Here is a 27,264-nt window from a genome sequence, read left to right as displayed (position 1 = left end):
GTGTCTGCAGACTGGCCTGAAGGCAAACACAAATCCAGAGCCTACAGCAAGTGCACTGGTGCTATTGGAAGAAAGTCTACAAGAAAGAAAAAGAAGTTTTAACCAAGTGCTTACCAGTTGTCACTAACACAAACAGAACTTAGAACTTCCTAGAAAATTGTTTCTCTCAGGCTTAGTGGAGTCCAAGTGGAAGAGCACATACCTTTTTTGGGGGGAAGTTACCATGAAAAAAATCACCATACTTCAGGAGCTGCAGCATGGGATGCAGCTGCCCCAGGACTAGGTGCTTAGGGAAGGCCTGGCAGCTCACTTCCTTCTACTTTGTGGTCACAGGGGGAAGGAACTCCAGGAGATTCAGATTCTGGTTTGCAGGAGATGGCCATGGGCTTTACAACCTAAGCAGACAGGTTACTTGCAGTAAAGCCATACAGCGGAGTTCAAACAGCCAGTATTTGCTGATCTCCTCACATGGAGAAATTAATAAAACATCTAATTAATTAACCTAGAAATACAACAGCAAATACAAGCCAAAGTTTACCACAATGATTTGCATTACAGTAACAAATATGTAGTTTAATCATAGCTGTACCTCTCTTGTTTCCCTACAGAAAATGCTATGCCCTCTCCCCATCCAGGGTAGCTCATTACTGATAGTGCTTGTAAGCAATGCCACCTTTCCTTTAGCAACGAAATCCCAGGTAAATCCCACATGTTCTGCTCAGCAGTGTGTGTTGCATCCCACAGGGTAAGTCTGGCACAAAGAATATTGTGCCAGATTCCCCCAGGTGCAAACAGGCACAGCTCCTTTCCAGGCAGTGAAGCAGCATCACGTTGCCCCAGCAAAGACAATGGCCTCTTAGGGACATGTAACTAACCTAAGAAATATGAAAACATCAGTTAAGCTACCTCATGTACTCTGCAGGACCTGGCTGAGGGGTATAACAGCATTCCTCCCTCACTACCTAAAACCCCCCTCACTTAATCCATTAAGGATTCTTATCAGCATCACCTTCATTCCTGGGCTGTAAGTGTATTTGAATTAAAAACTTCTTAAGTCCAAATCCACTCCAAGTGATGAGGATCTTCAAGGTCATAAATTAACAGAGGCATCTCCTGTGTTACCTACATAAAAGATTTCAGTGGCACAGTGACTCTGAGAGAGACTTTATTAAAAGATAACATTTGCCTGACCTCTCTGCAACCTCTTAGCTGGGTCAATGTCTTATAAACAGGCTATTCTGTAGCAGATAAAGAAAAATTAGTATTTTCCTTATTAAAAAGAAGCTGCTGGTTGAAAACCAGACTAATACACCTGTATTTTGCTTTTCAGCTTCCCAGTATTAGTACACAGAAAAACCATCACAAATAAAACAAAATAGTAACCATTCTAATACTTCCAAGTGCATTTCTAATTTCCTTCCCTCTGTCATTATCATCTATATTTTAATATTTGCAAAACAGGTTGCAAAAAATGGGTGGCAAGAAGATTTCCAATATGGCATCACAAAATCAAACTGTAAAGAGAAATCAGGCTGAGTTCACCCTGTGTTGCAGGGGCAAGTGAGCAAGCAGGGAAGCTGCCTGGGTTCAAGGGAATCTTCAAGCGACCTTCTTGGGAAGCAGAGACTTCCCTGCTGCCAAGCCCTCTCCACCAGCACAGGGAGGGGCAGACACATTCTGCACAGCCTTGCCCACAGAGACAGACTGCAGATATCTGAGAAGCAGAACAGAACAGCTGGGATAAGTTTTGACCAGTTTGCTTATCTCAGGACCAGTCCATATCTGACTTACCTGACATTATGGCTGTGCTTTCTGCAGGGCGCACAGAGATGTGCCCCAGCATACTAGATCTTCAATTAAGCAAGATTAAACAGGTCCCAGGTGGCACTTAATACTTCCACTAGGTTTTTTTCATCCCTCATTAAAAAAAAATTCCAGGGTTTACTTTAGCAGAAACCTCAAAGCAGCTGAAACTATTTCATCTCTTATCTAGTTTTATCAGACTACAGTACCCAGTACCCTCCCTGTTGAGAGCTCTGAGGACTAAATTTTACATGTCATATAAACTTATTCTCCAAATTTTCATTAAGCCCAACGGATAATTGGGATATATCCCACTTTTTATTGTCTATGCAAGTCATTCTCATCAGCACTCTAGTACAGTTACCACGTTCCTAGTAAGAAGTGTTATGAGCTACTTTAGAACCCAGTGTGGTGAGGCCATGGGACAAGCAGACAAACCAATGGCTAGGCCAGCCAAAGCTGCTTCAGTACCCCATAGAGCAGGTACCTGATACCCTAAAAGCTGAGATGCCAAGCAATCTGCACAGTCATCCTGAATTTAAGAAATCTGAACACGCTTGGTCGTAAGTCCTGCACAGGTCTCCCTCCTCTCCTTCAGCTAGTGAGGTAAAAGGCCCAGTCCTTGGAACAGAACAGGCATTACTACTCATAGCCCTGTCAGTATCTTGCCAAAAGCAACCCTGGAAGAGGACAGGGAAGTCAGGCTGGGGTAAGGTACCCATGTTCACCATTGTTCTCCTTTAGCCCAATTCCTTCACTGAAAAGATATGAGGGAGCAGGAGCTTTGTTTCTCAGAAAAGGACGGTTTAAAGAATTAGGTGCTTTCAAGATGTTTTTTTTAATTTTTCTGACTCTACACACAGCAACCTCAAACCTGAAGAAGAGTCCTAGCTGATGCATTCCTGCCTAGAGACTTCCAATCTCACAAGTTAAGGCAGAGAAATCAAAGAGAAACATCTTGTGCATTAGGACATGTGAAAAGGAAGCTGGTGGAACCTTCAAAACCACAATCTGAGAAGACATTGTTCAAGACCCTAAAGAGGGATCAAGAATTAAAATTTTTCTTTCAATCCTTCACTTTTCTCAAACTTCTTGAAACTGGACTTCAGTGGTCAGAAGCAATGAAGGAGGACTAGAATACCTTCCTTTACTTCAGACTTCATGGTAGGCCAGGAAATCTGAGGTGATGGGACATGTTCTTCTCTTCCCATGCTCTTGGTAGCATACAAGGGAAGAACACAATATTGCTCGTGAAATAACTCTTCAGCTCAGTAGCAGTCTGAACATGTTAATCCCATGCTTTTTTCCCTAAAAGCTATTTTTAAACTAGTCTAAAAGCAGTTTCTTTTCTTTGATGCTTAATTAGTTCCAATTAAAATAGGCTACATTTAAGCAGTATACATTAAAGTTTGAAAGGTGCTCATCAAAATACAGTAAACGATAAAAACCTGTACTTACACTGAAATATATGTGCTTTTTTAATATACTAAAGACTTCCAAAGGGATTTAGGTTGTGAATCACAAACATTCCTCTCAGCATTAGTCTTATGAGTCAGGAAGACAGTCATCATTAATCACTGCTCAAGCATTTTTAACAAGGTGGTTCCTGCTTGCTCTATGTTTTCATTCACATCAGCCATTTACATAGGGTACAAAGTGCACTTTACAAAGATTTTTGTCTTAGTTGTCTGTAGAGTTTGCAGCTACAGCAAGGTCACACAAACAAACTGAAAGTTATATTTGGGAATGAAAAAAATTACAACTATGGCAAAGCAGCGGGTAATCTGTTTTTCCCATGGTCTGAGATTAGGTTTGCATTTCTGCAGTTCCTACTTTACTACTCACCAGTTTATGTAGAAACCTATTTACACAATTCATTTAAGACTTTAATATTGTAACCGCAGAAACATTTTATACCCTTCCCTTTCTCAAAGGGACTCAAATCACTGTTTTTCTATGAAGACTGTTTCGGGGGAAGGGAAGGGGGGAGGAAAGGCACCCCATTTCTACACCAAACATGTAACACACCACTTGCATCAACATGTCTTTTAAGAAACTGTATCAGAGGTGCCAGAACTGCTGTAATCCCAGTGGCTACTTAAGAGGAAAAAAAGTAAATTAAATACATTTTCCACTCTTAAATAAAGAGAGAAGATACCTTATTCCATGACTGCCATATTTAGTTCATGGTATCTAAGCAAAGCATAAGGAAGGTTTCATTTGTTCTACACAGCATGGTTTGTCTGTCATCGTTTCCTCCTCTACACACTGAAAAAACTCTTAACTACATCTGCAGTCCATGGAAAAGCTGTATATGCACACACACATTTTTTCAGGACTGCCAATTAGCCTACAGTCCTCTCACTGGTAAGGAATGTTTACTAATGCTTTCCTCCAAGTATTACAGATGTTATTTTGGACTTCAGTGTCATAAATGAATGACCACGGCCCACAAGACAGACCAGAGTTGGGAAACAACAGCTGTGAAAACAATGCAATTAAAGACAGTTTCAGAAGCACTCTGTTACAAGCTGTTTATTAGAACTTTACTTTGACAATAAATAAGGTATTTCCCAAGCAATCAAAATGTAATTATTTAGAAAGTTAAACAAATGAAATTTTCACAATGTATTTTATATACATGATTTACTGTATTTTAAACACCAGTTCATCCAGCACTGTACAACAGTAGGATGTCTATTTGTTTAAATTTACAGAGCAGGAGACTACCAGGACATACCTTTAATCTGGAATCTGTGTGTGTAAAAACAGTCCAAAACCGTATCAGCTTCAGGCCTCACTGCTGCTGAATTCAAATTCAGATGTAAGGCTTACCCAGCAGAAATAGTGAATTTTAGATTTATGGTTTTAAAGAAATATAAGCAACTCCATTCCAACAGTACTATGCAACCATTTGTAGTTTACTGTGCTACCACACACCCTGCTCCCCCCTCAACACAAGTGGCAAACTTCCGTAAAGGATAATTTTCTAGTTTGTAAACTTCAGTAAGTCTAAACTTCACACTTCAACTTACTGTTAGTTATGAAAATGTCTTTTGGGTTTGGTCAAATGAATTACCATTTCTTCACTTAAATATTCAAGACACTTAATATGCCTTAATAATACTTTTAAGAGCTTGACATTCAAAGTTAACTTCAAAAGAATATTCCTGTTAAATAACGCACAGAATTTTGCCCACTTTTATTCCTCAAAGTAAGTTTACAAAAGACTGGGCTTTTTAAAAACATTCGTTCTGCTAAGGCTGCAATTAAAAAAAATTTAATTCTTATAGTTTGATCAAAGCCATGTTTCCAAAGTAAGCTTTATATATTGTGTGCAATATCCCACGTTCTGTAAGTGCAGAGGTACAGCTCTCAAAGTTACGCAGCTGCAATCGAGTTGTCATCTGCTTGACGACCCTGAGGCTTTAAGAAAATAGAGAATTTAAAATTAAAAAAGGCTGTTTTTAAAAATAAAAGGCTGTTAGAAAACTCACCTTGCAAGACATTGTGCTGATCATTGTAGCTCTAGTACACAAATGCAACATTAAGCCTATCCTTAAGTCTAATGGTTTCCAGTAGCAGCACAGAGGACAGACAACCAATTGATATTCCAGTTTGGCCCAGTGAGTAGAGGCCTCATCTCCTTAACTGTGCTGTTACATGGCAAGAGCACCTCCACACACATTTGGAGAGCTTAGCACAAGGCCTGGCTGATCAGACTTGTGAGTATTACCACAGTATAAAAAGCCAATAGTTATCAAAATGCATAAAACCAGGAATGAGACTGACAGTTTTTAGGAGGAATTTTAAACATAATCTCTAGAGATGGGAAGGATCAGAGGAAATCTGATGGAAGAAAAGGCATTCTTAAAGTGAAATATTTTGAGGCCCTGATACTTCCAAAGCAAAAGCAAAGAAATTTCTCAAGCCTAAGAGATTCCACATGAGCACTGAGAACATCACACTTTGGAGGATAAAAGCATTTTGTGCTGACTTAGAAGGACATCTTGACAGTCAGTCTAGAAGAGCCACTGATTGACAGTGTGCATGAAAAGTAACTTCTGCCTAACCCTTTTGGCTAAAACAAAATTGAAAGAACACCAGACCTGTTTCCTGGAAACAGTATTACAGATGTCTGAACAAATCTGTATCAATTCATATAAACAAACTCTTCAGGCTCCCTGCTTGCTAAGAATCAGACTAAACTCTGACTACAATATTCTGGAGACAGCAGCAGTAGAATGAGAAAGCATTGTTTTGGGCAACTCCATTTAAATCATACTTTAAAAAGTCAAAAGAAACCTGTTACCTATTTTTTTCATTACATGATTGAATTGTCTTCAGTCATACCACTTAAGAAAAAAAAATATCTAGACTGAGTGATTCACTGAGAGGATGTCTTTTTAGAAGTTATTTAGGGAGCTGTGGGATGCTACAGTGCTGCCAAACCGAGTCATCTGGGTTGCTCAAACATTTATTTTTGTTTTTTAAGGAGTGCTACAAATTATGGTATTAATATATTTCATTACATTTAGCTCGCTCTATTGTACTCAAAATACAAATAAAATTAATTTTACAGCGTAAGACATGGAATAACAGGGGTAACCCAAGCACATTCAGGTAGTTCATCTAACTGTAACCAAGCACTTGTTACACTTACAACAGATTTCCTTAAGCAGAATACTGAGATTTCCTAAGGATTTTGGTTGCTGACACCAATGCACAACCCAAGACTTTTCAAAAGCAAGGGGCTCCTCACCATCTTACCTTTACAAAAATGTGTGTTGGAATGAATCGTCTGAGCAGCTGATTGGTGAAGCTTGGGAACCTCAGCAAGTTAACATGAAGAGATGGTAGCTGCTGATACCCAGCCATCAGGGGATAGAAGTTATACAGCATCTCCTGCTGTGAGCCAGGAAGGATTCTTAATCGGATCTTAAAAAAAACAAACAAAAAAAACCAACAAAAGCAAAAAAACAAAGACAGGTAAGTTCGGTGACCAAAAGCACTGTGTTTGCTTTCTATTATCCGCTGTTTACTTTCTGAAGTTGGAAAGAATGCAACTGTTTCCTTACTTAGCTAAACTATTACTTCTGTACTGAAGCACCACTTACCCATAAGCCATATGACAGATGGGTCACAGGCAGGCTTCCATTTAGCCCTGCTTTAAAAGGAATCTCCATTCATGCATTCTTCCAGACAGAATTTGCCATACCAAACAAACCAGTGAGTTTGCCCTCTGCACATCAGTGCATGGACAATCAGTGTATTCTTCACTACCAGAGAAGCCTGCAGTATCAGTAACTGTAACAATTTTGTACCTGCTTAAGGCCAGAGAACATGAAGGCATCACTGGGTTCCACAGACACCTCCACATCCTGGACTAAGTTGGTTTTATTTTGTAGGTGGTATCTGACAGGCAAGGATTCTCGGACTCGGCCAAATGATGGTAGATCTTTGGAATGAAAGTAATTAATCTCAAACACAAAATACATTCTGAAGTTCCACAGATAAAACTAAGTATTAATTTATCAGAAAAAAACCCAAACCAGAACAGAATATAACTTCACTACACTTTTTCAGTAACACTTCTTCAACATCTAGTTACAAAACTTCCAACTGCTAGCACTTGAGGAACACTAACTAGGAATTCACTTTGGCTGCTGCTGGCTACTTTCAGCTTACCAAATCATTATCAGGTGCTGTCAGGAAGCTCCTTCAAAATATAACAGGGAAGGATGATGGAAGAATCTCAACACAAATGAAATTAGATTGAGGGACAGACAACAATTCTGTGTGTTCAGTGAGCTTTTTACTCCCCTGCTCTTGGGGAGGTGAAGTACAAGAGAAACAGTTCACCTGCCCGCAAGCAGCTCCAGTTCTCCAGGCTATTTCTTTCCTGGGATGCAACCAGGATGTGGGTGGATGGAACAATGCTTGCCATAGGCATCTAGAGAAAACTACCAGGAAGGCAGCATCAGCAGAGGTATCTCTGGCATCTGCTCTGCCTCTTAACACAGGCTGGAAACTTTTAGAACTCAATTCATGGAACTACCTTCCAGGTTTTCCCTTGAACTGCCAAGGCCTGAGGCAGTCTAAGTGATGATACAGTTTCTTTCACTAGCTCCGTAGTATCAAGTATCAGTTTTCCACCTTTTCCTGCAGTAAATACAAACTCTGGATTTAAACTGTAATTGGGACACAGGTGTTGCCAGATTAATATTACCTGCATTAACATGGAGGGGAATGCTCTCTACAATCACATGTGGTAGAGTGATGACTGTACTGACAACAGGTACACTTTCCACAGGTGAACTTCTGCAGGAGAAAGTCAAATACAGACAATGTTGAAAGTTACACAATATAAAGTATCAAGTGAGTACACCAACAGAACATCAGTTCCATGTGACCAAACCAAAATTATAGTAATTTCAGTGGTAGAAAATAAAAAAACTACCACATCCTCAGATTGGATTGTCTGAAGTGAGTGAAAGGAGTGCCATAGCATGGAGATAAAAAGCAAAAGGCAAGTAAGAACACTGAACAGCTGTAGAACTAAATAAAAGCAACCTAGCAAACAGACATACACCAACAATTGTTGTAGGAAGGTCCAAAATCAAAAAAGCCCAATCACATCACCATCCCTAAAACAACCCCAACTCACTTCCTCTCCCCACACAGGCCAATGGATACTTACCTCTTCCAGGAAATGACATAACATCCAGTTGCCACTCCACTAGCATTAGTAACTGGTGGACATCGAAGGCAAAAGCACTCACTGGCACTCTCACCTGTCTGTAAGACAACTATCAGCAAGATTTTGTTTAAAAAAAATTTCCTGCAAAAGCCATCAAGTCAAAAAAACCCAACCCAACCCAACCACAAGAACTCAGCCAGAAAGGACTTTGAAGGACTTTACAAACTACACCTACATAGTAAATAATCAGACAGAACCATGGAATGGTTTGTGTTGGAATGGACCTTGAGGATCATCTAGTTCCAAATCCTGTCATGAGCAAGCACATCTTCCACTAAACCAATTCAATAAAGATTTTCATCCCAACATGTAAAAGGGTGACACATACAAATAGATGAGTTTGCTTTCTGAACAGCATCATGAGATCTTTCATGTACACACAGAGAACAAACCATTCCAAATTTAGAGCTCATGCACAGAAAGAAGGCAAAATAATGCCATTTCAAATTCTTCAGTTCTCCCAAAGCAAATTCCAAGACATCAGCATAAGATGACTCTCATATTCTGAAGCAAAAGCAAACACAAACATTTCTTTTCTCACACCCAAATAAGATGAGAGGTGGGCGAAGAGAGAGAACACAAGAAAAACCTATGGCTTCGCTTTTTTTTTTTTAAATTATATTTAGAATTTTGGTTACTGTTATTTTAGTCTATTTATTTACTTGAAATAGTGGAGAAAAACTATATTTTGAAGCATAAGGCTAGGTTATGAGTTATGATCTGGTAAGTAACTATAGTAGTAAGCAGCTTTCTTGTACAGTTTGATAAGCAAGTGCTGTTTAAAATGTCCTCTTTTCTTGTGCCCAACTTATGCAAAAATTATCTTCCTGATAGAGAGCATAATCTAAGAAAACTTACCATTCTCCACATAGGATTCCAGTTGATCTACTGGGGTCATGGAAGGTGACAGCTGTAGCTGGCTGGTTACAATAGTGAGAGGCCAAGGAGAGGCACTCAGGATGTCTGTCATCAGTAAAAATGGGATATCTGCAAATACTCTGTCCAAGTGCTCCAACTGGCAAGACAAAAGATCTGGCTATTTCCAGCTATTGAAAGGGTGCAGCTATTGAAAGTGGAACAATTCCAAAATATCAACAACTTTTCAAACACATACCTTTGTGGAGACAAATTTGACAGCAACATCAAAAGGAAATACTGTTTCTATGGTTACAGTTTCATCCTGTACAGGAAACAAAAGAGATGGGAAAGAGAGGGGAACAAAGTTATATTACATTTCAGACATGGCTATTGATTGTAAAAGGTTACCAATTTAATGTTAATTTTTAATCATAAAATTAAACAAGTCCTCCCCAGGGCAGAATGTATTTTTAAGATATTTAGTAATAAATATAGAAAACTTATTTTTTTATTATACTTATGAAACCACCCACCCCAAACTGGGCTACCATGCTGCTGATTTTGTGTTTTTTTCTATCTACTAGAAAGACTTCTAGGAGACTTGGAATTGCAGCCTTTAGATTGAGAATAATTTCTGTGCTCCATGGATATCTGCAACAATTGGTGTATCTTTACATCCTACCCGGTGACACTTGCAGAGGATTTCTTTCCCCTCAACAACAGTGTTGATTAAGTAGGAAACATAAACCAGAAACATTCGTGCACCGACTGTTCCACAACGAATGTATATTGGTTTTTCCATCTGCAAAATAAAGGAGACAGTATGAGTGAAGCCATATCTAAATTACATTAATTAACAAGTATTGGACAGCTCTAGACCTATCATCTGTCTTGGCTCAAGAGAGCAACTGCAGAATGGGTGTTATTTTGATCATGAATTGTAGGAGATTCTTTGTGTTCTTAATCATATGGTGAATGATTTAATCAGGGTAGCACAGCTTCAATTGCTTTGTTACTGATGCTCACCTGTTACTTAACAGTACAAGTAAAGAAGCACTACTGTGTAATATAATGTTATACCTAGCTTCTAATTTACTTGTCACAACTTCTGCTTGGTGCAACAGCTGCATATTTGATTCTCTACCATGCTGAATCACACTTGCTGACTATAATCTAACTGTCCACTAGGCAGTGCATTTAATGAACAGTTGAGATTAGCCTCCTTATTTTCTTACCTCCCAGCTGTATAATCAAGCCCAGAATATACCTTATTCCCACATCTAACCCAAAAGAAGGTCTTAAGCCTTCACCTTTTCCCCTGGTTGCAAGTCTCCTACAGGGATATCAGGAAGCAGTGCAGGAAAGGAGTCATCACATGCATCTGTTGCATGAAGAGTCACCTGAGTTTTCTGAGTCAAGTTGGCATCTTGTCCTAGGATGAAAAACAGTCTGTAGATCCACACCGGTTTACATCCCTGAAGCATGAAAGCAATAACTAAAAATAAGAAGATAATCTCAAAAACACATAAGGAATTAACACTGTCCATTTGGTTGAGGGAAGTTTTCAAAATCAGGTCATACCTAGATGTTCTCTACCAAATGCAAAATATAACATGTGATTGCACAGTGCTCTATATGAAGAAAAAAGGAAGTTTCACTGTTCTATGGCTCTTCTGTTTTGAGAGCATAGCTTAACGATTTTACATCTTTCTAAAGTTGTTGTTTCAGGTAAGTGTTGAAAATATGTAAAAAACAAATGTGTAGATGTTAAATGACACCATTCTTCACTCAGGGACTGACTAGTGTAACAGCATTACTGCAGTCCAGAGGAATAACTTTCCAAGCAAAACAAGCCACATCTTGCCAAAGAGTTGCAACTGTGGAAAATATATCACCTTCCCTATAAATGAAATGTCAAATTCCAATTGTTCTTTTAATGTAATCGACAAGACCACACTGACCTTGCATGTCATGTGCAAAAAGTCAAGATCAAGGGGGAAAAAAAAGACCTAAAAATCAAGGCTGACTATTAAACAGTGCTTTAGAAGGCAAGCCCAAATGTCCAATTAAATAACTTTAAAGAACACTCCACTGACTTTAATAAACAATACAACTACATAAGGAATGTGGTTTTATTGCAGAGTGCTCAGCACATATTGCATTGAATATGCTAAGGGCTTAAAAATATTTTTGCCTTTTAGTATAATTGCTCTTATTTAGAGTACCGAAAACAATATTTGGACTTCATATATTGAAAACTGCCAGCAATAACTATATACAGCTAGCCAGGACTTAAATATAGAATATTTGCATTTTTTTCCTTTTAATTTGAAAGAGTACTGTATTCAGTTCTCCACCATTCCTCACATTTCAAGTGGTTTAAAAAAAACAAACCACATTGTCCAGGATGGGGAAAAAAAAGCAGGGGCGGGTGCAAGAGAAAACCCACAAAGACTATACTTAGAACACATTTATCTAGCACAGTCTAAAGTTTTCATCTCAGCAAGAAAAAGATGTTTCCTGGGGAAAAGAAAAATTCAGTCATTGGCAAATTAAATAAAAAGTTAGGAAGGAATAGAAAAGTTTGTCTTTTTGTTCAAAATCAAAAGACTTATCTTTTGAAAATACTCTCATAAACACAACTGACAAGCAGTGGTTAAGATAACCATAACTGAGTAAGTCTATTAGCTCTTGTTCTTAGCACTTGTATCTCATCATTCCCAACCTTCACTTTGATTTGGCTCTTAATTACTGCAGGAGGGTCATTTAATATACTACTTTGCACTGGAACAAGGAGTCATTTAGGAGACTGCTGAATTAAAAGAAAATAACCTCAAATACCTGGCTTTAACCCTGCTGTAAGCTTAACATCTTTGGCCACTGTCTCCTCATGTGACTGGACTGTCACAATCAAACAATACATTTCATTAGTCAGGGCAGGAGGTTCATGACGAAGTTGAACAGAAATGTTTGGCACTCTAGAAATAATCCTTTAAAAGAAAAGACACAGTTAGTGTATGCTTCTTAAATATCAAGCTTCTAAGCCTAGTTTAAAAGGTGATAAACAGCCTATTGTTTAAGAGAGTTCTGACAACTGGTGGCCTACTCAACTAGGAGATAAGAGATTCCCAAAAAGCAACATGATGGGAACAATTCTACAAAAATTGTTTGGAACCCCAGTAATAAGCATTAATAACTCAGATGTTCTACCAGGAAAGATAAAAGCACCCCCATCCACAGCAATCCAATTTAATTCCTTTGCATATATCTGAATTAGTGTTAGCCTATTTATTACTGATTATTTTCCAATACAGTTTCTTAGGGATTCTTCGCTTGTGTGGTGGCTTTTGTAAAAGAGTAACACCACCTATTTTGCACAAAAATCTGCAAAAAGTCTGCCTAGCAAAGTTAGGTGAAGAGCATACTTGATATGCCCAGATATTAGTGTAAGATTTTTTTCTGTATTTCTATCTAGAGCCTCAAAAGTGCTAAAGGTTTAAGATAATATCTATCTTATCCCCAGTTATGCAAAGACATACTAAAAAGCTCATATTAGCAAAGTCCCCCAAAGTTTTTATTATTCTTTTAGGCAGAGTAATCAGGGCTTTGCAGGAAACTCACAATGATATATTATGTACATCTACAAGTTTTTACTCACATAGTGCTTGCCTGAATAGCTAAACTGTCCCAGTGCACCTCATTATCTGGAAGCTTAGGCCTTCGCCTGAAGGAACGTGCTGCCTGCAATGCTTCTTGAGATGAAGCAGCATCTCCACCTCCTCCATGCCAGTTCAGAATCACACATCGGCCAGATTCACTTCCCAGGATCAAATCCACAGAGGTTATCTGAGAGACACAAATTTAAACACATACGATAACTTCGTCTTCAGGTCACCTACTCCAGGAATATAGATTCCCAATATACCGCATCTTTATTGTGCCTGTGTTCCAGCAATCTGAAGAAACTTCAGCAAGCCACAAGTTCATTTCATCAGTGATGGGAAAAGTATCTGTAAGCATGTTGACAAACCTCAATCTTCTTTCCTACATCTTCAGTTTTTGCAACAAATTTGAAAGTGAACTTTCTTGTTTTGCCAGGGACTAAGCACATCGTTCCTTGTGATGACTGTTCAAGAATATCACTTTTTTGATAGGCTTCTTCTACCACACAGTACTGGTTGTAATCCTGCAATGGATGAGGAGGAAGCTGGTAAATCCAGAGTGAAGACAGCTTTAGAGTGTAACAGTAGTACAGCAAGTGTTAAGGTTCTATGTTACTGCATCAAACTATGAGTTCTTGCTACTTTTCACAGTACTGTAGTGAGATTTTGGAAGTAATTACAGCATAAGTCTTTGACACAAGATTTCCATTACATTAATTAATGCATCTTCATGCAAGAAGATCAGGAGAAATAAGGCGTTAAAATGATCCTTCTGAAACTTTCAAGAGCTTCATAGAAAACAAAAGATATGATAGACAAACTAATCAAACTGCGTTTGAGACTTTTATCACAGTATCAACATACTTGTCAAAAGTGATAGATAATTCAAAGAGAAGAAACACCTTCCTAACTTAAGAATTAATACAATTTCTGGAAAAAAAACTTTGATTTTTGTTCAGAATGACTAGCAGATATCATTCTAGTCTTATAATAAGCTTCTATAACTAGATCAGAGATAGAGAGAACATAGTTACCTGATTATTGAAACTGACGCAGAGCTTAGAAAACCTGATAGGGTGAGGACAATCAGCTCTCAAGTATACATCAAATTGCACAGGAACATCAACATGGAAACTGGGAGCAAGAAATTTTGCTTTGCATTGCACTAGAATAAAAAACAAACAAAACAAAAACCAAAATGAACAAACAAAAATCCCAAACAAGGTGATGTTAAACATATCAAACTCGTAACACTGAATTCCAGGAGCACACTTTTGAAATAATTGTGATAAGTGTGGCTCTGTGTATACCCTTAAAACTTCGGTTTATATTTATATAGAGTGGGACAAATATGGCTACTTACTGTAGCCAAACTGTTACTGTTGGCTCTACTGTAACAGAGAGCAACTTCTCAGCATTTAGCCAAAACCTTTGGAAAGGCAGACACACAGAAGGAAAAAAAAAAAAATCCTCTATACTTGGATACATTTCTTTTGTAGTTAATGCTCACTCATGTCTCCTTTTTATGGGGAGTATTACTTTGCACACATTCTGCCCTCTTCCTTCAGACTCCTACTTCAAAGCACACCAGAGTGGGAGAATTTAAAAAAAGCTAGGGTTTACTACATATACCATGCTTAAAGGTGTGGGTATCCCCAACTGGAAGTTCAGATGGTCCCCCACCTCCCCCAAAGGATTCTTCTTTAGTAATCCATGCATGGAGGAGAAGAGATCAGTGGCTGCTCTCATGATTTCTTACCTTACCAATTTCGATGAAGAACAGAGCAGTGCTGAAACAAGAGTTTCAGTGTTGCTGGCTTTAATACTCACTGTATATTTTTTCCTAATTAATTATTTCCAAGGAGTAACTACCTAAAAATTTATAAAATGGTGCAAATTTACTCTCTTGCTTACCAAATGGTATAAAATCTTGGACTTCTATTGTAAAAACATTACTGCCAGCCAAGGAAACACGGTCAGCCCACAGTTTTTGTGATGCTTTCACAGCAGCAGTGTCGCAATCAGGTTCAGGATCAGGGCTTTCATTCTGTAATCAGAGAGGAGATTACAAAAAACAGGAAGTTTACCAAATACTGACCACTCTCAAGATAATTTAGAGGGGTAATAGGAGTTTTGTCACTTACCATTAGAACTTTAATCAGATTTTTTTCTATTCGAGATTTCTGATCTTCTTTAAGAGTTGATGCTAGCAAACAGAATAAAAAGTGAAGGTGACCAAGACAGAAGCAAGCCTTCTTTTTTTCAAAGAAAAAACCAAACAACTTAAAAATAAATCTGTCCTTCAGATTGCATCTTTGAAAAACATTTTGGAGAAAAAAAAATAAATCTAATATCCATCTTACAGCAACAAAGGATTCATTCAGCTTTCAGAACTTCCCCCATTTTAGAGGTTTACTCTTACTTCCACTGAAACTAACGTTTTTTTGGTTAGTCAAATGTTTCACAATTTATTGAAGGAAAACCTCAAGAGAGCAATACATATACCTTCTTGTCATTCACATTTAAAAACAGAGGAAACAGTGGAAACCAGAAAAGTCTGACACTTGCAAAAGGCAAGCTCAGATAATGGTAGAAACAAATACAGAAGTGGCAGGAAGAGAAAATAACTGACTTAAATAAGCACTCTTCTCTTAAAGATGAAGAAAAGTGGGTTATCTCACTGGCTATTCTTTAATACAAAGCAGAGTAGCTTGGCTAGTTAATAGAAGGTGCAAATCCATTTTTACAGCACCTACTCTTATAATGGTATTAGCAATTTGGGGCACAAAAGGGCTACTTCTGCAATGTCAAGTAACAGACATTACACAGAGTGCTTGCATTATTACTGTTCAGCCATCAGCAGAATTCCAATAGATGGATAGATAGATAGATAGATAGATAGATAGATAGATAGATAGATAGAAAATCTGAGAGGCGTATTTGGGATTTTGAAGTCCTGAAAAAACACACTAGGAAAAATGGTTTTACTCCTTATCTATATTACAGTTCTTCTCCCATCCCAAAGCTCAAGAAGTTTGTTACATTACTTGAACACTCTCAAATGAGACTTTGTGCATCAGGTATCCTGACCCAGTCTATCTGAATACCACAAATTTTATACTAGAAAAGCAAGAAAATTCATCTGCCAGCATATGGGAGAAGGAAGTAAAAATTCAGCAGTGTTTTTGTACTCAAATGATTTGAAGTGCTGCAAACACTGTGTCTGACAATAACATGTCAGACTTCCAAATACACATACTTTCATTTTTACACTGAGTATATTTTTTAAAAGAATACCTCTACCCAGCAGCTCTAAAGAGTATGTTATGTAGTCTTTCAGCTGGGCCATCAGATATGAGCATTTGAGAGCTGTTGTCAATATGGAAGTGAGAAGAGTCCACCACCCTTCACTGCGATATTCACACATAACATAATCCAAGAGCCTGTAAAATTGAGAGAAAAAAAGTTTACACTCCCCAGTATTTTTTGAAGCTCGTATTTATTTGCTATCACCATTAATTCAAAATTCCTATTCACTAACACAAATGCTAGATTAAGGTCAAAGCTACTGTTTATATATGGCAATGATTTTACTGATTTACTGCTCATTGGAGTAGCAGGCAAGTTTCAGAAATCACTTCTGAGAAAGGGAAAAAAAGACAGCACTCAATCAGCAAGTGCTGATTGAAATATGCTTGGCAATGAGGCAAATCCCACAACAGCTTACAGCAGGAAATTTTTCTACTCTAGTAACTGAATCATCATATCTGTTTTACTTTTTTTGATGTAAGTGGAGTATGTAGACTCTGAAGCTTGTGCTTCATTCAAATCCAGGTATTAGGAGCATCTTAGATGAGCTTCCAACATAATTCCATAGCAATAAGACATTGGGTCTTAGTGAGAAGAACAGCATGAGAAAAAAATGCAATCATAGACAGCACTTACTTCAAAGCTTTGGTATAATCTTTAGCGTAGTAATATTCTTCTCCCATTTGAACCACTGATAAAAAAAAATTAAAAACCTATCAGATCAATACCAAGAGTTTTCAAAATTAATTAAAAAAAATGCCTCTGATGCATCTATACTCACTCAAATGACTTTTCATTCTGGGACATTTGTATTTCTTGAACTGTGCAACAGCATTACTCAACAAAGTGATTATGAGCTCCTAATAGATAAAACCAATACTGTTATCATTATACATGCAAACATCAGGATAATCTTAAAAAAAAATAAAAATATTTGTTTTGTACAATAAAACTTACCGAGTGAAGGACATTTTTCTCTTTCAACTGTAGGGACAGAATCCCCATCTTCTCCTTTTCAGGATCCGAAAGATCAAAGCCTGCGTAAGACAATGAAAAATCCATGAAACTGGAATTTTGCTCAGACCCAGAAGAGAACTCTATATGCAGTGAACTATATGCAATGCAAGCTCCAACTCAGGCAGGTTCAAACACTTATCTGTCTCCTAGGCAAAAGAATGCTAATCATAGAATCATAGAATCATAGAATGGTTTAGGTAGGAAGGAACTTTAAATTTATATCATCAGCCCCCCTGCATGGGGCAGGGACACTTCCCACCAGACCAGGCTGCTCAAAGCCAGGGAAGGGTCAGACACAACTTCCTTGGGTCCCCTGTTCTCCTTAATTAATATGTTACTGTTAATGTCACTAAGAACTCATCCATCCTCTGTATTCTAGAAGGGAACTTCTGAAGCCAGTATCTTGCCTTTTGTTTAAAGAAGTTTTCTTAAAGATACCCAAAACATTTTGCAGCTATTAAGATATAAAGCACATATGCTAAGACAAATTTGTAGCCCTTTTCCTGTCCAATCTCAAGAAAGGATTTAAACTTATGCTTCTCTAGCAGTAGAGAATGCCAATATAAGAAGGACTCTACAGGGCTTTAAGAGACCAAAAAAACCCCCAACAACCCAAACACTTAAAGAGGTTATGCAGTACTGCATTTACAGTAAATGAAACAGTCTTTAAAAGAGGGTATGAGTAAGGTGGCAAAGCTCAAAGGATATGCAAAGTAAAGAAAAGGAGACCAAATGGGGAGGGAGAAACGGAAGTAAAACCACATTTGAGTATGAAGACTTCAGAATTACATGTGTAGTGATACACAGCTCAAAGTTGTACAGTCTCAGTTTCTGAGAAAACATCCTCCTTAATAGGAAAACCACAAATTCCTATTTTAAAATCCAGTCATTGTATCCTCTAAATCCATTTTGAAATTCAAAAAAGCTTTTCCAGGAAAAAAAAAGAAAAAAAAGTAATGAGTTCCTGTGTGCAACTGACACAATACAGCATGTATGGCAGGATGAATTCATAACAGTTGTATTCAGGGCCATTGTTACTTTTGCTGTCTCTCATTCTCCAACTTCTCTTCCCAGGAATAAAATACTTCCCTGCAATCAGGCATTTTTGCAGCACACTGATCACAGGTAGCTTAGGCAGCAACAGAAACAAAGGAGCAGAAGAGCCTCAGCATGGCCTGCTGAAGTCCTGAACCTGCATAAACCTGAGGTTTCTTTTTTTATCTGTTGCAGAGACCAAACACACTTCCTGCACTTTCAGTTGATGCCTTTTCCAGTCTTAACACCAACTAACACAAGAGTGAAGCCCCAGCTGTACATCTGGCTCAATGAAAAAGGAATTACATATTTATGCCCACTAAATCAGCTGGTAGGATCAGCAGCTATAGAAGTTTGTCTGAACTCCACAGAAACATACTTAATATTCCCTGTCGCCATGGTCTTTGCCCATAGAAGTCAAGCACTCCAGTTTGTGTTTCCAGGGGATCCGGATTGGGGTACATCACAGAGGGCTGTGAATTGAGCAAATATAGTGATACAAAAGGGCTCACATTTAATTTCAAAGCACTATAAGTGATCTAATGCTCCAATACCATGTACATAAAAGAATTTGCCAGTATTTGAGACAAATTAAAGTGAATAAGTAGGTTGTGAGACTGAGAACTATTTAAATGTTTGGGTTTCCTGAAGTACTATTTTTATAAAGGTGGCTGGAAAGGTTATATGTTTTAAAGCAAAGAATAACTGGGTAATCGTTTTAGAAACTGGTTCCTAACAAGATAATCCAAGAACAACAAATAGGACCAAAGACATTTTTTAAGAATAAGGGCATGTCAGCTTAAGAGTAGCTACATATAATCATATGTACATCATACATCACATGATATGACGTATCATTCATCAGCTGCAGAGACTGATTTCCCATGCAACTTTTTCTGCCAGGCAAGTGGCAAAAAAAACCCACCCTCACAGTAACAATCCACCACACCCTCTAAACACTATTGCTTTTTTCTCTGCTTTCTGTAAGTCACAGTGTATGTATAGAGAAATGTATGTATACAGTGTATGTATAGAGAAACACACCGGAAAAACAAAATAGTAAGTTTTCCAGTACCCAGAGATGCAAACAGTATACTTCTTTTTGATATTTTAAAACCATGTCAGAAATATTTATAGTAAAATAAACACTAATGCATTTGTTCCAGAGTAATCTTTACAAAAAATTGTTATATATTGGAATGCTAGTAAGCATCACAAAAACACATCTCCTTTCCTTGAATTTCATTTACATATATTACAGATTAATTCACTACTATCTGATACACATAAATTAGCTTATTTACTACCTCCTTACTTGCAAAGCATTGTATCCCCCTCCCAACTTACATCATGGTTACAAAGCATACTTGCTAGTTGTTTCCGTTCCTGTGCATAGTAGGCTGCCTGCTGGTAATAGAAACCTGGATTCTGAGTCTGAATTGCAGTCAATCCCAGCTTAATTGCTTCATCAAACAAGTCACCAAAAGCCTGAAACCTATTAAAAAAATTTCACAACCAATATTATGTACAGAACAGAAATTTGAACTGACAGGTACATTTAAATGAAATGTTTAGGTTAGTCTTAAAACAGATGTTTTTTCTCTGAAGTTCCGCATCTAAGTTTTATGACTGCATTTGTGTCACACCTTGTTCATTCCCAGAGAAAAGTGGTCAACAATCAATGCAAAACAGAATGACAGCACACAGTTTTTTAGAATCTATTGTGTCTGTTTCTTAAATAAAAAGCTCAGAATTTGTATCTTGCATAGACAAGTAAACCAGTGAACTTCATCAGCCCACATAGAAACCAGAAACATCACTGAGCAAAAACATACTGTTTAGACATCCAGGCAGCATGCTCAAAAGCCAGTTCTGCACTTCCAATTTTTTTCTTGCACAAATCAATATGTTTCCTGAACTGAGCAATTGCATCCAGTGGAGTATTGTGCTGAAAACATAGGCGACAGATCTACAAGAAACAAAAATAACAGGAAAAGTAACTGTTAGGGTGCTAAAGATAAGCTTAACAAACAAAAAAACCCAAAAAAACCAAAACTCAAAACAAACCAAAAAACAAACCCAAAAAACACAAAACCCACAAACAACAAAACCCCAACAAACAGCATTTACGTATTTCCGTAGAGCTCAAGTAACACAGAAAACAGGAGAAAAGGAGATGTAAATCATGATGTAGTACACCTGAAACCAAGTGGTCCTTTATTTCATCTGATGTTACTTTTCTTTCCCTTCTCCCCAAAATCACCAATGAAGAACATGTAACTTGCAGTCAAATTCAAGAGGGAACTGCAGACCCACTAGGAAGATCATTAGCTTTGATGCCTGCAGTCTGCAGATGGAATCTGATTGACTCCAACTCCAAGATTATTGTAAATGGTGGGAGAGTGTTGGGGTTTTTTAGGTAAAAGTCCCCAAAATACCACAAAAGCAGGGTCTGATTCTTAAAGAGTTACTTTCCTCCTTCTCACAAGCAGTAACTGAACTATTACTGCTTTAAGCTTTGCAAAAAGATGAAAATATTCAAGGAACAAGCAAGTCTTGTTTTCAATCACCCTGTACAGAGTGAGAGAGTCTGGTCTTTCAGATGACTGCATCTCAAATGAAATCAAATCCTTCAATATACCCCCAGACTTCTGCTAAGTTTTCTTTTCCACAGAATGCAGAAATCAATGTATCGGTATCTCACTGATAGCTTTTTCTAATCAATCTCCTCAAAAGCAATATAAAATGGAACTTTTAAACTCTTGCACATTAAAGATGCATAAACTTTTTTTTTAAGGTAGAGGTTGCCAAAGATTAGAAGTATACTTGTTACCTTGTAGTTTATAAATCCTGCCATGGTCTTGATTTCCAGCATGTTTGTTTCATGAGCTCTCAATTCATGCACAAGATTATAGGCAGTTCTGTAATTTCTAAACAGGAATACTTAATTTAGGAGTTAAATCATAGAAGATAATAACATTTAATAACAGGACTGCCAACAGCAGAAAACAGCCTTGCAATCAGTGTTCTTCCCAGCAAAGAACTCACCCCTCACATACACATTTATATAATTCTGCATTAAGGAAAATATTTACCATAGTATATGGCTTAGAAGTGATTTCAGACAGAGAAGGTGGGAGAAGATTACACAAGTCTTACTTGAGAGCATTCTGTGTATCCTGTTTCAGCTCACTGAAGAATGCTATTTTGAACTGATGTCTAACAAATAAAAGCTGCAAAACACAGATGAGTGCATGTCAATCACAAACATCTGAACATAGCTGTTACCCACAAAGCAGACATGGGTGATAACTGCAGAGGTTTACACAATACAGCACTTGAAAAACAGACTATGCAACTGTTCCCTGACAGTTCTCTCTGCCATCATGACACAGCAGTGATCTTTCAACAGATTTCATCTATTCCAAGCCTTTCATCCTGTATCGGGGGGGAGGCTTTGTAACATCCCAAAAATCTCTACACCAACAGTGCTGATTGTTCAACTGGAGGTCACCACTTGGCTCCCAGCTTCCAAGAGAGGGAAGCTGACAACTGCAGAATAATGTAGTGTGTTTGAACAGATATTTAACACTTTGAAAAGCAAAGCTAAAAGCCAAATCAAGGGCAAGTTTGAGTTTTGAGCTTCTAAGGGATGTAATTCCCACAACTTAAGATGCTACATTCAAAGATGTTAACCCACATAGAAATGTAATTTTTTTTTAATCATACAACAAACAACCCTCATTTTAATGTTTTAACATGTACTATAACTAGCACAGTATTTTAAAAATAGGGTAACACTACCTGATGAGTGGTTTTGTTCAAGAACTCCTTATGAGATTTAACTCTTCGTATTTCTGTATAATAGTAAGTTTGTGCATGTTCATAGAAAGCATTTTCCAACCTGCAACAAAGTTTCTTTTAAGTTTCACAAAATTTTTCCCACACACAAAGAATATGAAAAACTTCAGAGTAAGTTACTTTTAACCATGCTTATTTTAAGGTTGGCAAAAGAAGCTTGAGGTATTACTAAACTCGTCTTTAAGCTACCACAGATGGTAAGAGCTTGGAGACAACTCTCCACACAAAGCCTTACACTGGGGTAACACAAAATAGAAGAAATAGGTTCAAAAGACTTTTGAATTCTTTTCCCATATAACAGACTCCGGTATTTAAAATGAGAAAGTCTTAGGATAAGCTGTTAGGATTTTGCAAGGCCAGAAAAAGCACAAAGACACCTCAGTCAAAGCAAGCAGATTTTGCAGACACTTCTGTGATACGTCTGAACAGGTCAGGATCTTGTTTGCTGGACTGTGGGGCAAGGAGTGGGAAAACAAAACAAAAAACCCCAGCATTAAATAAAATTATAAGGGCACAGACTAGATTTCATCATTCTGTCCAAACATCAACAGCTACCTGGGTTGCAGAGGTAACAGTCAAACTTGTGTTTGCAGGATAAATAGCCCAATGTGAAGTCACAAAGAGGACAGGAGCAGGACAAAGAGTCCCAGAACACTGAACACAGTATGAGGCTGAGGAGGATCCAAGTACGTATATGATCATATTGTTGTATGATCAAATTATGAGGAGTAAAATCAAGGAGAGGAATATATTCAATAGCACTGATGCATGCAGGAAAAAGGATAAAGTATTCCTTCTGTGATTTGGACAAGAAAGGATCACTGCAGACTTTGACTAAGGCAGATCACAGCTTGAGTTCTGCTTGCCATGCAGTGGAGAGGATGGCAATGAAAACAACAGGACAGGCAAAGGGAGAGCAATTGTCAACTATGAACAAGTCTACCTCTTATTTTAGCAATGTATTGGAGCTGCGTAAGACAAGACTGCCCAAAAGGTTAAAAAATATTATTCTCCTTTACTATTACGAAATCTCAATTCAAAATGTCAAAATGAAAAGATTAGGAATTCTGACATGATTATATGCTCAACCATAGTTTTGTTTTGTTTTTAAATGTGCATGAAGAGCTATTAATATTTAATGATACAGCCTTTTCTTCATGAACCTTGGAGACTGCTGCAGATCTCATCCCAAAATGCAACCATATGCAGTTTGCAAAGGCTTAAGCTGGTTAACATGCTGTAAACATTCTCTGTCTAGCACTGACCAAAATATGAAAAACTAAAAGTAATAGTTATTTTATCTTGATCAATCCTAGCAGCTGTTTAGGAGCAGCATGGATACAATAGCAATGATCCATGATGAAACCTTTGCTGTTTGTAGTTTAATACAAGGGTGAGAGAAGAAAGAATTAGTCTCAGACCATAACCCTTCCTTTGCCTAAGCATATCTGGAAAAATAAAAACTCATTTTAATAAACAAAAATTTGCCTTAGTTTGAGGCAGTTCTACACAAGACTGTCTTCCTTTCCCTGCTCTGTTTTTGAAATGCCTTCAGAATTTATTTGAAGCTGTCTTCCCTGTAAATATTAAACCAGAAAGCACTAGAAATGCAGAAAATGGCAAAGACATAATATTTGCAACCAAATAAATGCCTCTTAACATAAATGGAGAGATACCTTTGTAGCCAGGAAAAAGAGATGAAAAAGCCAAAAATCTGCTAGCACAAAGTTACACATAGCAAAATATTTATGGGGAAAATAATTTTGAACTAGTAGGAGCAAAGCCACTGCTCCTAGCAGAAAAGCCCACTTTGCCTCCATGCAGCTTGAGGAAGGGAACATCTTGGAATTTCTAATAATGTTTCTTCAAAAGTAACATCTGTGATACCTCACAGAGAAAGGAGGCTGCAGAATAACCTGAAGAATTCTAGTCAACACTGCTAGTGAATGTAGACTAGTCTACAATCAGCATGACACACAGCAGTTATCCCAACTTCTCCCCTTAGCAAATGGAGGAAAACAGTGTTTTACAGCCACGTACCTTATAATATAACCAACAAGATGATCAGTGTGTGGAAGTACAAAGAGGGATTTTCCAGAAAGGTCACAAGCATTGCATAAAGCTGCTGCTCTCTCTGATGCAATAACATCTTCCCCTAGGGAAGTCAAGGAAAGCACAAGTAAGCAGTGGGCAGTGCTGTGATATTGAACCAGCTCTAAAAGCCTGACCCGTGCAAGGTGGGAAAAATACAATACACATAAAATTGAGACCACATTTTGTCTTGCTCCTTTCAAAGTACCACATGCTTTGTGCAGAAAATTTATAGGAATAGCTTAGCTAACCACAAGGTAGAAGTATGAAAATTTTTCATCTCTCACAGGTAAATAAATAAACAAATAACCTGTGTCTTGAAAACCACAATAGCACCCGGAAAAGACAAATATATATACACCAGGTAGAGGAAAAAAAATTTTTTTAGAAATGGTTTGCCAGACACTAGGAAGTATGCAGCTACAGCAGCAGCTCCACAAAATCATAAGGTTAAAACATCACAGCTCCACTTGACTGACTCCAAAATTTTATTTATTAAAATTGAGTTTAACTAAAAGGCTTATGTAGGCACCCACCATTCTTCCTATAAGTTCACATTGCTTTTACAGGTTCTCTTGATCTCAAGCAAGATTTGAAAGGAGGCATATGGTATATTACATCAATTTTTTGATACTGTGTATCAAAGGATGGACTTGGACTTAAGAGGTAGAAGTTAAGACTAAAAGCATCAAATGTTTAGGGTTAACTATCCTGAGAGCTCTTTCCACCTGTACACCTTCCAGGCAATGACAATGCATGTTGTGTATGCAGATCACATCACATTACATTAAGAACTGCAGATAATGCAACAAACAAGACACTCAGCTTAGTCCATCAGAACTTCTGAAAAATGAGATCACCACAATTATGCCCAGAGTTTTCTATTACCTGGAGGCAATGGTGTTTTTTTCTGAATCAAAACCACAGCGACTTTTGTATTTCTTCCCTGCAAACTTTGCCTACAAAAACAACAACAATGGGGCACAGTGTCAAGGTTTGACCTCTTATTTGTGTATAATAAGAACATGGTATTTCAGTCTAGATGGGAACACTGAAAGAACACAATCAAACACAGCCATGTTGCTGTGTTTAATTTTATTTCTTATATGGTGTTCTTTCAATTGTACTGAGTTTAGCAAGCAAGATTTCAGGGGCTGTTTTTACTTAAATGACTTTTAAAATTAAACCATTTAAGAAAAATGTTTTCTTTACTGTCAGTGGTACTTCAAAAAGTAAAGTTCAACTTCCCCTTAATTTGGGTTGAGGAAAAAAATTTTATATCAATATAACTTAAAATACAAAAAGGATTCTGCAAATCATGTTTACAATTAGCTTGCAGTCCATTATGAGCAAAGTGAAAAAAATCTCTACCTGACAATTTCAACTCTAGTAGCACATTCAGACTGCTTCTCTTTCCATTGTGGCTCATCCCAGTCTAGTTCATAGAACACTACAACAAGCGCTGGAACCAAATTCAGGTGTTTGTTCATCCAACCAGTCTTCAGGATTCCTTTTGGAATATACCATTCATAGGATGTCCTCTGAAAACATTAATGTTATTAAATCAAGCTACCAAATAAATTTACCAGCCTCAGTATAGCAGAATAAGGGGAATCGTGTCTACATTCCTGTCACTTCTGGTCATCTTTAATATTCTTTCTCTCAAGCCTTTGTTTCTTATTGGGTAAGATACACACCTCATTCCCTAGCATTGGGGTCCAATGTCCGAGATATCAGCAACAAAGAACAGCAAAATTTTAAAAGTAGGCACCTGAGGGCCTCTCAAGGATTCTTCTTCCTTTACAGTACCACAGAATTATGTAGTTTTCCAAAAGTAATGCCAGTTGACAGTTCTTAACTACCATTGCAAAGCAGCAGGAATTAGAGAATAGATACTCTTTCTGTTGAATTTTACTTCGTTAGCGGCTTTACATCTTTTTCAGAATACACTGGTTTCAAACACCTAGTTTCTCCAGAATTAAACTTTTGGGCTCAAAGCATGCCTTGATGCTGAGTAAATAAAGAGCAAGTCACGTTGGCTTTCTCTGCTTCTGCCCTACATGCTAGGACACCCTGATCACCAGTGCACGCACCGCACTCCGACACAAGGCCCTCGGCTTCCCCTTAGCCCTGACCCCTTTCCACAGGCTTCGAGCCCCGACACGTCTGTCCCAGCAGCGGGGGAGGGCACAGCACAGAAGTCAGGCTGAGCCTGCGGAGCCCAAGGAGCGCTCCACAGCTGCCCGCAAACCCGGCTCCTCCGCCCAGCCCCTCGCTACGGCCCTTCCCCTCCGGGAGCCACCCGCTCCCTCCCGCATCCTCCCGGGCCCGCCGCCGGCTCTTGCTGCGTGGGACTGAGCTCCGTGAGGTGGCTGCGGGGCCCGCCGGGCCGGGGAGCAGGCGGGGCACACAGGGCTCGCTACCTTCGTCCTGCACTTGGGGTACTCGTGGTCGCCGGGGAGCACTTTGAAGGAGATGGGGACGCGGTCGGCCCTGCGGTTGGCGCAGAAGGCGTCCCACACGGCCCGGTGCACGGCGTTGTACACCACGTCCAAGCCGGTGAGGGTGACAAACGCCATGGGCCGGCAGCACAGCTCCACGGGGAAGTCCCATTGCGTCGGGGTCATTCTGTGCCCGGACAGGCGGCCTGAGAAGCGGCAGGAGAGCGGTTCTCAGCGCCGGCGCCTTCGCGGCCCAGGCCGCCCGCTCCTCCCCGGCCCGCCCCGGCAGCAGGAGTTGCCTGCTGCCCCGCCGGGCGCTGACACGGCGCCGGGCCTGTCCTCCAACCGGGACACCGCTGACCGCCGCGGGACGGAGCTCGGCGCAGGGAAGCGGCAGCCGGGATCGGCCTCAGGCCAGGGGAAGAGA

At 38.7% G+C, this 27,264-nt stretch overlaps 1 protein-coding gene across 2 annotated transcripts; it reads right to left on the bottom strand.

Moving 5' to 3' along the window:
- Positions 1 to 4,323: 4,323 nt before the first annotated feature.
- TRAPPC11 (trafficking protein particle complex subunit 11) lies at positions 4,324 to 27,264 on the bottom strand. Of its 2 annotated transcripts, none has more exons than XM_071743263.1 (29): positions 26,820 to 27,158; positions 25,768 to 25,937; positions 25,285 to 25,355; positions 24,346 to 24,460; positions 22,249 to 22,348; positions 21,604 to 21,677; positions 21,278 to 21,374; positions 20,280 to 20,413; positions 19,792 to 19,939; positions 18,824 to 18,917; positions 17,350 to 17,429; positions 17,174 to 17,252; positions 17,029 to 17,083; positions 16,381 to 16,526; positions 15,228 to 15,289; positions 14,998 to 15,130; positions 14,118 to 14,248; positions 13,452 to 13,607; positions 13,080 to 13,267; positions 12,263 to 12,411; positions 10,732 to 10,853; positions 10,104 to 10,223; positions 9,678 to 9,743; positions 9,422 to 9,578; positions 8,504 to 8,612; positions 8,033 to 8,124; positions 7,128 to 7,261; positions 6,574 to 6,741; positions 4,324 to 5,229 (listed from the first exon to the last, which is right to left on the bottom strand). In XM_071743263.1, exons 1-29 carry the CDS (start codon positions 27,021 to 27,023, stop codon positions 5,185 to 5,187), a joined length of 3,399 nt encoding a protein of 1,132 aa, XP_071599364.1. In that variant the 5' UTR covers positions 27,024 to 27,158; the 3' UTR covers positions 4,324 to 5,184. The 2 variants fall into 2 exon arrangements, with proteins under 2 accessions (XP_071599364.1, XP_071599365.1); XM_071743264.1 differs by having other exon boundaries at positions 4,993 to 5,229; positions 9,422 to 9,599; positions 26,820 to 27,264.

Source organism: Heliangelus exortis, chromosome 4 (assembly GCF_036169615.1).
Source record: "Heliangelus exortis chromosome 4, bHelExo1.hap1, whole genome shotgun sequence".
NCBI classification, from domain to species: Eukaryota; Metazoa; Chordata; class Aves; order Apodiformes; family Trochilidae; genus Heliangelus; species Heliangelus exortis.
Note: the sequence above shows the minus strand (reverse complement) of the source record. Positions and strands in the feature narration are given on the sequence as shown.

Bases quoted from the DNA above. Each gene is read 5' to 3' on its own strand.
- TRAPPC11 (XM_071743264.1), bottom strand. From the start codon at position 27,023: ATGACCCCGACGCAATGGGACTTCCCCGTGGAGCTGTGCTGCCGGCCC. The intron at 24,461-25,284 runs GTAATAGAAAAC...TGACTTCCCTAG, and splicing joins AAAAACACCATTGCCTCCAG to GGGAAGATGTTATTGCATCA. The intron at 19,940-20,279 runs GTATGTTTTTGC...TTTTTTTAATAG, and splicing joins GCTGCCTGGATGTCTAAACA to GTTTCAGGCTTTTGGTGACT.